The sequence below is a fragment of the Protopterus annectens genome, chromosome 6.part0, assembly GCF_019279795.1.
Source record: "Protopterus annectens isolate FY-2018-M chromosome 6.part0, PAN1.0, whole genome shotgun sequence".
Taxonomy (NCBI): domain Eukaryota; kingdom Metazoa; phylum Chordata; order Ceratodontiformes; family Protopteridae; genus Protopterus; species Protopterus annectens.
Window position 1 is genome coordinate 1,497,887,745 of NC_056737.1, and position 13,279 is coordinate 1,497,901,023.

General features: G+C 37.5%; 1 protein-coding gene across 1 annotated transcript in view; it reads left to right on the forward strand.

The window, feature by feature from the left end:
• DPP10 (dipeptidyl peptidase like 10) overlaps positions 1-13,279 on the forward strand; it is a 3,628,631-nt gene that overhangs the window by 2,186,802 nt on the left and 1,428,550 nt on the right. The window contains exon 9 of the mRNA XM_044074976.1: positions 6,672-6,826. Coding sequence (XP_043930911.1) covers positions 6,672-6,826 — 155 coding nt within the window. The remainder of the gene's footprint in view (positions 1-6,671; positions 6,827-13,279) is intronic.

Genomic DNA, 13,279 nt, shown 5'->3' on the forward strand with positions numbered 1-13,279 from the left:
CACCCCACTCCCTCGTGTAGTGACTCTGGATGTGTCGAAGCAAGGCAAGGAGTAGTTATGCAGTGTAAATGTGCAGAGAATCCCACCCATCCAAGGTAGACACAAGTACTAGAGTGGCTTTTCATCTGTCCTTGATTTTTACAGAATGGTCTGGTTTCTGTCATATTTTTGTACTGTTGATTTATGCTTATTACTCAAAGTGCCTGTTGCTCTGTGTTTAAGTAGCAATACTTTAATGACCATCAGGTAAGCTTGGCTGAGATTGCAAGATGCAAGTAAGCTTTAATAAGCATACTGTTAAAGAATTTCCAACATTGAAAGCCTTTCTGTAGCCATGTAGAGAATACTTAACTAGATAATGTATAAGCCTTGGGTATTGAAATGCATATGCCAGTATTTGTAATAAAGGACAGAATTACATTAAGAGTCTCATTACACTTGGAGACTTCCAGTCATCTCTGCAGGCTTTACCCGTAAACCGAATGCCAATCGCATAGTCCATAACCTGTACAGTAATCCTTTTAAGCAATGTATCTTGAGCTTATTTCTTGTTTGCTTTTCATTTTTTACTTTGATCATGTTTTCCCCATGAAACAAGTAGATGTCAGGCAGCAGGTCTTTTTTTGGATAAGGAACATTTTTACAAATGGGGGCATCAGAGATTTCTACTTTTAGCATGTTACTTGTTACTTTAATAAAGCTGAATATATATTATAATTAGAACTGCAGTGCAATAAGTGGTTTGAGTTGAGTGCTGCTTGTTTTTCTTATACTTGATTTTGACTGGCATTCCATTAATGTATTTAAAAAAATAAGTAATTTATTTTTTCATGCCTCACAACCTTTTTTGCTTCCATCTAGATATTAAGCTGTCATGCAGCCAATGCATTGCAATATTTTTATTCTTCTACACTTCATTTTGTCTTGATTGGACTCTCATAATGACGGTTTGGCACCCAGTGCAGTATATTTAGTTTTTGTGGTTTGCTACTACAGGTGTGTGTGTGTGTGTGTGTGTGTGTGTGTGTGTGTGTGTGTGTGTGTGTGTGTGGTAGGGAATACATCAGGCTTGAACCCTGTACCTTGTATGCAGGTGTTAAAGACCTGAATTCCCTACCCACCACCATTTGTAAAAAAAATTGCAGATTTTTGCCTCATATTTGATCTGATCTGTTCCTCATAATATCTGTGGTTTGTAAATGTTGCAATGCTTGATATTTGATGGTGGAGTGGTAGCATTGTTGCCTCACAGCTGCAGGTTCTGAGGTTTGATTCTTGGCTAGGGTGCCTTCTTTGTGGGGTCTGCATCTTCTCCCTGTGTTTGTGTGGGTTTGCTTTTGTGTCCTCCCATGTTACAAAGACATGTTTGCATTATTTCTCCCTGGGCCTCTGCTGAAAAATTTTTTTTGTTCCAAGTCAGACTGTCCTGATTAACAAATGTTAAATAAAATTGACAGGCATTTGAATTTCAGACTTCAGGTTTCGGAATGTTTAATTCCTTGCATACTTGATGGTGCCATGGTAGTATTGTTGCCTTACAGCTATAGGTTTTCTGGTTTGATTCTTGGCTGGGGTGCCTTCTGTGTGGAGTCTGCATCTTCTCCCTGTGTTTGTGTGGATTTGCTCTGGTGCCCCGTCATTTTACAAAGGCGTGTCTGCAGTATTAATCCCTGGGTCTCTGTTGAAAATTGTTTTTGTTCTGTCAGCAGTAAAATTGACAGGCATTTGAATTTCAGACTTCATGTTCTTCAGAAAATACATAGTAACACAACCGTAACACAACCTTTTATTCTAGCAATTTTCTAAGTTTATAAGATGAATATTTGAAATGTGTCCCTATTTTTGGGACTGTATTCCCCCATTATTGGTTTCGTCCAGGTTTTTTGTGCTAAGGTTGACAGCTATGGCAAGAACTGAATTCACTGAATATGTTTGAGGGCTGTATTCCCTCATTACTGGGTTTGTCCAGGTGTTTTGTACTAAGAGGTTGACAGCTATGGTGAGAACTGAATTCACTAAATGATAGCCATTTAAGTTTCAGTCTTCCTCTCTTTTACAAAGCAGCTGATTTGGTGTAGTGGTATGTTGCTCTGACTGTTTTGCTCAGGGACCTTGGCAGTAAAATGTATGGTGGTAACACAGCATTTTATTCTAGCAACTTTCCAAGATTATACAAGCAATGTTTAACGTGTCCCTGGTTTTTGGGCTTTTGACCCCCTCCAATACATTTTGGCTTTTTCCAGTTTTCTTGTGCTGCGAAGTTGAGATGCAGTTGAGTATTGAGTAGATTTTACAAGGAGCTGAGCGCTGCAGGGGAACAGAAGTTTAGTGTTGCTTAAGTGAAGTTGGTTTGCCTTGTTAATAGCACAACAGGTTGTGTACTTGCTTTTGATGCAGAAGGCTGTGGGTTCTACTCCCACAAGGGGTGGATGCTGCCGTACTGAGAATGTTCTCCTTGGTGAAGATACTAACTATGAGTCTTATCAGTTTGCCATCCATTTCCTCTTGCAATATTACTAGCTTATCATTTTTTAATGTAATATAGGCAATTTATTCCTGAGGGGAAACAGACACTTTATTTTTCGATGAAACCATGAAATATAAAGGTGTTTGCTAGCAGCAACCTCTTCATTAGTTACAGATTTTTTTAATGTGGAATTATTTAGATGACTTTTACTTCTTCAGAGATTGTGCATATTTACTGATAATGGACTGTAGAATTGTGCATATTTACTGATAATGGACTGTAGAATTGTGCATATTTACTGATAATGGTGGTCTGTAGAATTGTGCATATTTACTAATAATGGTGGACTGTAGAATTGTGCATATTTACTAATAATGGTGGACTTTGGATGTCTGAGTAGACTTTTATGATAAATGTTCTGAACTGGGCAGTTTTGCCATTATGGGTGCATGTGTTTTGTTTCATTGCTTACTGGAAAAATGTTCAAAACAAATTTAAAATGCCCTGTAACAACTGTACTGTATTGTACAAGGAATATAATTTAGTACAATGAGGAAGGTGTATCAAAGAGCACATGTATGTTTCATATGCAAGGGGCCTATGATTTGAAAACAGCCCAAAATTAATCTTTATCTGCCACGGGCAAAATGTATTTTCTTTGAATGTGGGTTTCAATGCTGTTTCAATGAATGTGAGTTTCAAGGGCAGAGAAGTTTTAATGCTAAGTTTTCATTGTGAGACTGCATTGCTTTATTTAGCAGATGACTTAGTGTTTGTGCTGTAAAATACAAAATAAAACTTTCAAATGAAGTCCAACTCATCATAGAAGTAAAGCAGTATGCACATTAGTGTTTATGGTAAATGGAGTGAAAGAGCCAAGTAATGGTTCATTGGAATGGCTGCAGAGGCTCCATTCAACCATGATTTTGTCAGGGGGGAAGGGCAGCAAACTCAGACAGGCCCAGCTGAACTAGACCTCCCAACTGTCCACATTTTCAAAGAATGAATAGATTTTTGCTTCTTATTTTTGGTTTGTTCTTCATAAAATTTATAGTTTTCTGGCAAATCATTTAGGAATTAAGTCACTAAATAATGATACACTGAGTTTCAGACTTCATAACCTTCAGAAAAATGCATGTTAAAGTAAGAGCTGTTTATCAACTGTCTCAATTTATACAAGAGCAATTTTTAGTACTGTTTATATTCCCCCAGTATATTTGGCCTTGTTCAGATTTACTGCATTAACAGGTTGAGAGGTACATGCAAATAAATTGCTTTATAGAATTAGGCATAGTCAACCTCTCAACTGTCCCCGATTTTGGCTCAAAATGTTGCTCTTCCCCCTAATAATCCCTCCGCAAAATAGCAATTTTGGAAGAAAACATGGAGGGTTTACAATTAAGAAATAACTGTAATAATCAAAGTTATAGATTACTTGAAATGCATGCAGATTCTTTTATTTTGTCAGCTGCTCAAGTTAGCAGTACTAGTATTAAAGTGTCCCTTCTTTGACAGGTTCCCAACTGTATTGTGTGGCTATTTTATATTTTTGCATCACATTTTTGGTCCATTTTTCATAAAATTGTGTTTTTTGGCAAATTAGTGACAAATCACTAAAGACTGAAGTTAGAAAATGGCAGACATTTGAGTTTCAGATTTTATACCCTTCAGAAAATTCATACTAATGCAAGACCTATTCTATTATCTTTCTAAGTTTATTAGAGCAATATTTAAAATTGTCCTTATTTTTGGGCCTTTGTCCCACTTCTGTGTATGGCTTTGTCCAGATTTCTTGCTCTGAGGTTGAGAGGTATGACAAATGTGTCAGGGCCATCACAGTCAGCCAGAGACATTTCAAATTGTGACATACTTGTTGCACCCCACTCCCCCATGTAGTGACTCTGGATGTGTCCAAGCAAGGCAAGGAGTAGTTATGCAGTGTAAATGTGCAGTGTGTCCCCCCATCCAAGGTAGACACAAGTACTACAGTGGCTTTTCATCTGTCCTTGATTTTGCAGAACGGTCCGGTTTCCGTCATATTTTTGTACTGTTGATTTATGCTTATTACTCAGATTTATGCTTATTACTCAAAGTTCCTGTTACTCTGTGTTTAACTAGCAATGCTTTAATGACCATAAGGTAAACTTGTCTGAGATCGTAAGATGCAAGTAAGCTTTAATAAGCATACTGTTAAAGAATTACCAACATTGGAAGCCTTTCTGTTGTTGCCATGCAGAGAATACTTGACTAGATAATGTATAAGCCTTGGGTATTAAATGACACAATTCCATTATTTTAAAAAGCTCATTACACTTGTTGGAGACTTCCAGTCATCGCTACAGACTTTACCCGTAAACTAAACAGAATACCAATCATGTGTGGCCCATAACCTGTACAGTATTCCTTTAAGCAATGTATCTTGAGCTTGTTTCTTGTTTGCTTTTCATTTTTTACTTTGATCATGTTTTCCCCATGAAACAAGTAGATAGTTGTCAGGCAGCAGGTCTTTTTTGGATAAGAAGCATTTTTACAAGTGGGGGCATCACAGAGATGCCTACTTTCAGCATGTTACTTGGTACTTTAATAAAGCTGAATATAAATTATAATTAGAACTGCAGTGCAAGGAGAAGTGGTTTGAGTTAAGTATTTCTGGTTTTTCTTATACTTGATTTTGACTGGCATTCCAGTAATGTATTTAAAAAGTAATTTATTTTTTCATGCCTCACAACCTTTTGTTTCCATCTAGATAATAAGTAAGGTGTCATGCAGCCAATGCATTGAAATATTTTTATTCTTCTACACTTATTTTTGTCTTGATTGGACTCTCATAATGATGGTTTGCCACCCAGGGCAGCGTATTTAATTAAAGTTAGTTTTTGTAGTTTTGAACATAGCTCCTCCCCTTTCTAGTTTGCCACACCCCATTCCCTTGACCCCACCCATTCAGCTGTCTCCTGCAGCCCTCCTTTGATTTGAAGTCACCAGCCGCCACTGCATTAGACCCCACTCATAATGGATGCCAGCAGTAGATAGTCATTAGACACCACTCATAATGGATGCCAGCAGTAGATAGTCATTAGACACCACTCATAATGGATGCCAGCAGTAGATAGTCATTAGACACCACTCATAATGGATGCCAGCAGTAGATAGTCATTAGACACCACTCATAATGGATGCCAGCAGTAGATAGTCATTAGACACCACTCATAATGGATGCCAGCAGTAGACAGTCATTAGACACCACTCATAATGGATACCAACAGCCATCTGCTCACAAATGCAAGGAATATAAAATGCAGATGGAAGGAGAACTTTAGCACTTTCTGAATAAAGACAATTCAACAAAAGCTGTACTGCAAGGTGGAGTGTGTATGTGTGTTAGGATTCATCTCTGAGCCCACTGCTTTTCATACTAGTGATGGGCTATAATATCAAGCAAGTCCAAGTTAACAGATCAACAAAGCTGCTGGATGCAGTTGAAATGTCACTGCATGCAGACTCTGAATAGTAAATGCAGAAAATGGTAGAGAAATGGAAATCAAAACTGAGGGCTACATGATCTGAAACCTAGTAAAGACAAGAGAGCTGTCCTGGCAGCAAATGAGACAAATCAGAAAAAAGCTGAAATTTGACATAGAAGGGAGAATACTGAAGCAATTTAACAGCTTCAGATATCAGGGAGGAGAGGCTGAGAATAAAAGAATCTGAATAAGCAGGTCAAAGCTAGATCAGAGGTGCTATAACAAACTGGAACTGAGTTTCATGGTAGCGCATAACAGAACTATGCCAAATGAACTGAAAAGTAAGGTATAAAAAAACAGTGGAATGTCTGGTGCTTCTGTAAGGCAAAAAAGACAAGTCAGTGCATATTTTTCTTGCAGATTAAAATAAACTCTATATTTGTATGACCTGAATGAAATTGCCTCCTGAATTAACTGATATACAAAAATAAAGTATTACATTTTTTTCAACTGCTATGCACTTGTCAGCTTTCTGTATAAAATACATAATATTGTCTAAATTGTAACCTTTGTAGAGATAATGAAGATTAAAAATAAAGCTTTAGCAATATTCCTGTTAATATACTTTTCAGTCTAAAGTAGCTAGGATCTAAATGATCTATTTTTTTTCTATTTCAAACAATTAAATGCATCTGAACATCTTTGCATTTTTTTAATTGGAACTATTTTCCTGGCCATAGAGGAATTGTTACACTCCCATGTTACTCACTGGTGGTCTCCAGATGGTGAACGATTGGCGTTTCTTATGATTAATGATTCTCTTGTACCAAACATGGACATTACACATTTTACTGGTGCTGTATATCCTAAAGGAAAGCGTTATCCATACCCTAAGGTAAGTGAAATCTAATATGCCAAATTACCTCTGAACTGTGTTTCAGTTTCTTAACTTGATGCAGCTTAAAATGATTTGCATAACAAATTAACCATGGCAGTGCAAATATGATCATAACTAATGCAATGATGCTACTTTGTCTATAACCTGTTACTCACATAGAAAGCAGCACAAGTGAGCTTGTGCATATGTCCCCGTATTTATTTCTGATGCTTTACTGGACAAATTTAACATTTTACAAGAACTGTCACTACAATTTATCTACAGCTTTGCAAGTTGTTTACATGAAATACACATCATTTCCTGTTTTCTGGTCTACATCCCATTTATAATTTCCCTTGACTGAAATATGTAAATGTTTATACGTGGAGAACTATAACCAATTCGTTACTGTATTCTGTAGTATCTCATAACTTGTGTTTAAATAAATAAACGTCTTGCATAGTGGCTTGCTCGAGGTTTGCTTATAATTGCTGTTGACAACATTTTGCTGCTGAATATCTCTGCGTATTAATTTTCTGATTTCCATATGGCATCAGAGAAAAGGGTTTCAGGGAACGTTGTATGTTGACGGTATGTATTATGTTTTGCTGCTGTCACACATGCACTTAATGCTTCACTAGTATTAAAATTATACAGTCATGAACTTCAGTACTTAAGGGTTGTATTTGCACAAAAAAATTCTGTAAAGCAGTATCCAGCTGAGCCGTCATGAAGAATTAATGAGATATTTTATGCGGTGCACTAAGATGGAAGGTGTTTTCACACAAGTTTTTATCAGTGACCAATCCACTTTTTTATACAGATTTTAATCAAAATGTAAACAAGTGGTTCAAGTGGTAGATGGCAGCAAACCTTAATTCAGGGTCACTATCCTCCATGCTACACACGCACACACAAGTGTGTGTGTGTGTGTGTGTGTGTGTGTGTGTGTGTGTGTGTGTGTGTGTGTGTGTGTGTGTGTGTGTGTGTGTGTGTGTGTCTGTGTGTGTGTGTGTGTGTGTGTGTGCGTGTGTGTGTGTGTGACATTTCACAGTATGCAGTATAGCAATCCAAACAGACCACCTATTAAGAATGATCAGGCTGTAATCTCTCTAATTTATCTGTGTGTGTGTGTGTGTGTGTGTGTGTGTGTGTGTGTGTGTGTGTGTGTGTGTGTGTGTGTGTGTGTGTGTGTGTGTGTGTGTGTGTGTGTGTGTGTATTTTTTAAATTCTATTTTTATTCCCACAACTGAATATTGGTGGATCTTGGTGCCACTCCTCATACACCTTCTGCTCACCCCAGACTTACACCAGTACAGTTCAGAGCTGCTGAGGAGATTAGGACATCTCATACCTGCATCACACTGCTGTTGAGAGAGTTTGTATCTAACATCCTGCTCCCTATGTATACCCAAAACAGCCTGTGTGAGATGTGCAATGGGTGAATGCAATTCTCTGTTCCTCATTTGCACAAGGAGCTGATTTCATTAAGCCACCCCCACACACTCCTTGGCACCCCAGCTTATGTCAGAGAACTCAGGCTGATTTTTGTGCCAATGCATGTGCCCTGCAGGATGGGCAAAGATTTTGCTTCCTGGCAGTGTGTCAGATGTCCAAGCAGCTAATTGAAATTAGGTCACCTGGGCCATAGTCAAGGCTTGTTCCTTCTACGCCACAGTGCTGGCTGTCATTGGACTATGAAATGAATGCATGGATGAGTAATATACCTTATAAATGAAAACAAAGCTAGATGATTAGAGTAGATGTAGTACTTTATAATAGTTTAGCAGACCAGTTAGCATGCATATTAAGTACAATATAGCAACAGTCAGTATTGTGACATATGGACAGACGTAAATTGATTTGTATGTATTTCTAAAAGGGATGAGTTATTCTTTCCATACTTGCTATTTTTGTTCTACATTGCATGCCAACCATGTGGTACATTGATGAAACATATACAGCAAATTAAAGCAAACAGTTGGCAACACAATTCTGCTTGAAAACAGTAATGTTGCAGCTGGAGTGTTCACAACACATTGCAACCCCCCTTCCCCTTGATTTAATGTACTGCAGTATGTGGCTGTTGAGGAGTGCAGAATTAGAATGCTTAATAATTATCCTGCAAAGTTTATCATTGTGCAAGCATTGCTTGTAGCATAAGAGTAACATTTCATATAATTTATATCCTATACCACAGACCTCACCCTCATCATTATATCATTATGCCTCTCACACCAGCGACTACAAAAAATATTAGAAAGTATTCCACATTCAAGGATAAAAGCGTGATTAAAAATGTATAAGATACACTCTACACTGACAAACTACATCTCAGCAACCATAAAACAGTGGCAAGCCACTTTGCAGTTAATCCACGATAAAGGAAAAATGATTATTCCAGGTATAAAAATCCAAAGGGGGATATTCCAGGGTGACTCTCTGTTACCATTACCCTTTTGCCTTGCCCTTAACCCATTAAGCTGTCTGCTTAACAGATTAGGTTATGGTTATAATTTGGCTCCCAGAAAGCAAAAAAGTGTAAAGACTTCTCATCTTCTCTTTGCTAATGATTTAAAACCATATAGCTTATCAGATGACATAAGAATGTCATTTGGTCTTGATAAATGTGCAAAAGCAACCTTTAAAGCAGGAAAGCTACAGCACCAAGAAAACATCAGTTTGGGACAAGAATGCGATATAAAAGAACTTGAGCAAAAGGGAGTGTATAATATTTGAAAATTGATAAAGGATCAACAATAAAACATGAACAAATGTGAATAAAACTCAGTAAGGAATATTTTAGAAGACTTAAAGTATTCCTAAAAACAGCATTGACATCTAGGAACAATGTTTAAGCTATAAACCAGTTTGCTGTCCTAACTTACAGTTTTAGAATGATTGACTGGCCCCAAAAGGTGTTGGGATAGGTTAGACAGGAAAACAAGAAGAATGCTTCATGCTCATCAAATGATTTATAAACATCAGTGCCTACCAAGATTATATATTCCCTGTTGGGAGGGTGGCCTAATGGTTAAGATGTTTGCCTTACAAACACAAGATACAGGGTTTGAATCTCACAAGGGATAATTGGCTAGGCTTAAAATGGCTCACAAGGGCAGTTAGCCTAATACTAATCTATGAATCTATGAATCTATGAATCTATGTTCCGAAGGAGGTATGGGTCTACTTCAGATTGATTATATGTATAGATCTGCAGTCATGGGATTGCACACATATCTGCTGCCCTCACAAGACCCGAACACAGTGCAAGTTTTGAAACAGGAGGAGAATAAATCTAAGATGACTTCCCATCTTAGTCTATCAGAAACATATCAGCATCAAGTGTGAATGGAAATCAAACCAGAAGTAGATAAAAATCAGGCAGCAACTGAATGTGCCAAGAAACAAAAGAAAAAATATAAGGTGAAGGATCAGATGAGAAGGCAAGAAATGTGGAAAATGCATAAATATAATTTCAAGTACAGAAATCTCCTAGAGCAATCTCATGTTGATCAGGACCAAATACAGGAATGGTTAAGGAGAGGCAAAGTCAAACCAGAAGATGAAAGGTGGCTGCCCAAGATAGTAGACTAAGTACACATTGGTTTAAAAAGTCCATTGAACATGTGGGAGAAACAGACAAATGTAGGTTTTGTAAAACAGAATTGGAAACAGTTGCACACCTTGTTGCTGGTTGTGACATACAAATGTCAGAAGGACTGTATGCTGAAAGTCATAATAATGCCGCAAGACTGTTGCACTGGGGATTGAAGTAGCTGAAAAACACTGGAAACATGAGCCACAAAGCTTCATAGAAAATGATGAAGTCTACATCACATAGGATCACCCATTACCAACAGTTCAAAAGATAGATGCGACAAAACCAGATGTAGTGGTCCATGAAAAGAAGACAAAGGTAGTACTGAACATTGACATCATTGAAATCAGTACACCCAGTGACTACAGTGACTTGCATACAGAAAGACACAAAGTCATAAAATATCAAGATCTGCAGGCAGAAACAAGAGAAATATGGAAGAAAGATACCCAGACAGTTCCAATAGTGGTAGGTTCAATGGGTCTTGTACAAAAAAAATCTACAATTGTATTTAGATATGTTACTGATACATGTAACTCTGTATGAACTGCAGAAGAAGTCATTACTGGGCACAATGCCAGTGCTGCGAAGACGACTTCTGGTTGAAATCAAACATTGAAATGCTAACAATTTTATGAATTTCAGTCATACTTTGGCGTAGGAATGGGGTCCATTCCCATCATGGTATTAGAAACCCAAAAGATTTGGAGAAATTAAAAAGTGATAAAGTACTGAATATGTGAACTCCTCACAATTCACATAAGCTACTCATCGGCTGTTTTGTTTTATTTAAGTTTTGCAAGTAAGGGACAAGTAACTGACCTGGAGCACAAGCCCCCTTTCAGCAGACCCTAGTTACATCAGAGTAAACATTAGTTAAGTCTTGCGGAAACACAGTAAACAGTTTTATGAGTACTACAAATACTGTCACCTATAGGTGGCTAATACCAATTATATACTTAAGTTTGGCAAAGGGAAGGTATAAGTAAATATTCCCATGCTTTGTAATAAGGATCCATCTCCCAATTAATACTCCAGTAAATTGCCTGTCAGCTACAATGGATGACATGATGATTCATGTTTCATAGAACTATGCCTACCCTGTTCTCAGTATAACTGTGCGGCAGGTATAAGTAGGGTAACAAGATTTGTTTAAATATGTGTTACAACTGGCCATATATAATTCATATGGAACATTGTTGAAAGACAACATCTTGTAATGTATATGCATACTGGGCTTGCATATCTTCTTGCAGTATAAACACACTTGCGCAGCATGATGTCCTATGGAAACACTCCTCACACTCTCCCACATGCACTAGTTAACTAGCGTTGCATAACAGCAGAAATGCTTTCCTTCTCTTCCTTTACCAAGATTCACACAAACATGCTGACAGAGATCACTGATCTCAGTCGTTTTAGCTTACCTTATAATGATTGCTGCACCTCCCTCATCTGCGTAGAAAATGTGAAACTATACCCATATATGCGTAATACCATAAAATGAAAGAATGCCTTCCATCATATCTTTGCTGTTACCAGTCATTTTTTCCAGAATTTCTTTCTCTCTTTCTCTCTCCCCTTGGTCAAGGTTTGATATCCACTATCTTCATACGTAGTTCATCAGTCAAGATCTCATATGATGCACAATATTACCTGGGATTAATGTCCGGTGCCAACATTCTATCTTATCTCAGCAGTGTATGGGGTGTTCTGTATACCCCTTCTCCATTTATAGAACACATTCCATGTGGTTTATATAGCTAGCCAGAACATCTAACAGTATGTAATGATTATACTGTACAACTGTCCATCTCTTGTAGAACAAACTTTATGTACTCGAACAGTATGTCAGTGATAAGTCATCATGACCACCTAAGTCACTGAATTATTTAAACTCCCAAAGTGTGATTTCCTGTGCTGTGTTGTTTGCCTTATATAAATATGCCATATTGAGGCATGCAAAATCTACAGATCCAGTGGTAAAAGCAGCATGATGTTTATTTCTAAGCAGTCCATCCCCTAACTGTACATTTGGATATCTGATTTGGCACCCCAGTCCTTAACCTTGATTTCTGTGCTACTCCAGTCCTGCTTCTTTCTACCCACATCATGCTTCCTGCCCTGCTGCCCTTCACTTAAGTGTAAGTGGTGGAGGCAATGGTAGCAAATTCCCTCTTTGGGTGTTCTTGTTTTCTAGGTTTAGTCATTAATTACAAATTATTCCATTTTAAATAATTACTAGCTATATATTATCTATGTACAGTCTGTGTAGCTCAAATCTCTGTTCAGGTCATACATAAATACATATTTTCATATAGAGCTCCGCAAAAGAACATATCTTCTAAGTTCAGCACAGTGAACAGTGCAGTACAAGAAACAGAGAAGATGGTACTGTGTTAGTTCTCCTAAATTAATATTTTCAGTAATGTGAGGCTGTATATCATTTGTGTGTATGTGTACGTATATGTGTATACGTGTGTGTGTGTGTGTGTGTGTGTGTGTGTATTTAGACCTGATGCACTACCTCTGATAAACTGAACAGTTTTCAAAAATGACTTTATCTTTGTGTTGTGAAGTCTACCTCCCCTTCAAACTTCAATTAAAGCATGTACACAGGGGTGACCACGTCAGAAAAAAAGTCAGAATGTTACCATTTTTTTCAAGAACATTTCTGTTAATTGCTTCTGCTTTACTGTTACTTATTTTGATGCTGGATTTATTTGTTTGTTTAACCTCTCTACTACTCATGTACCCTAGTGTGTTAAATTGCTTAAGTAATCAATATAGCCACTCAGCTGTATGAGCATTGGCTGTAGGTGATGGTCACCATTGATGTGACCCCCTGAATCCGTGTACAAAATGGAAAA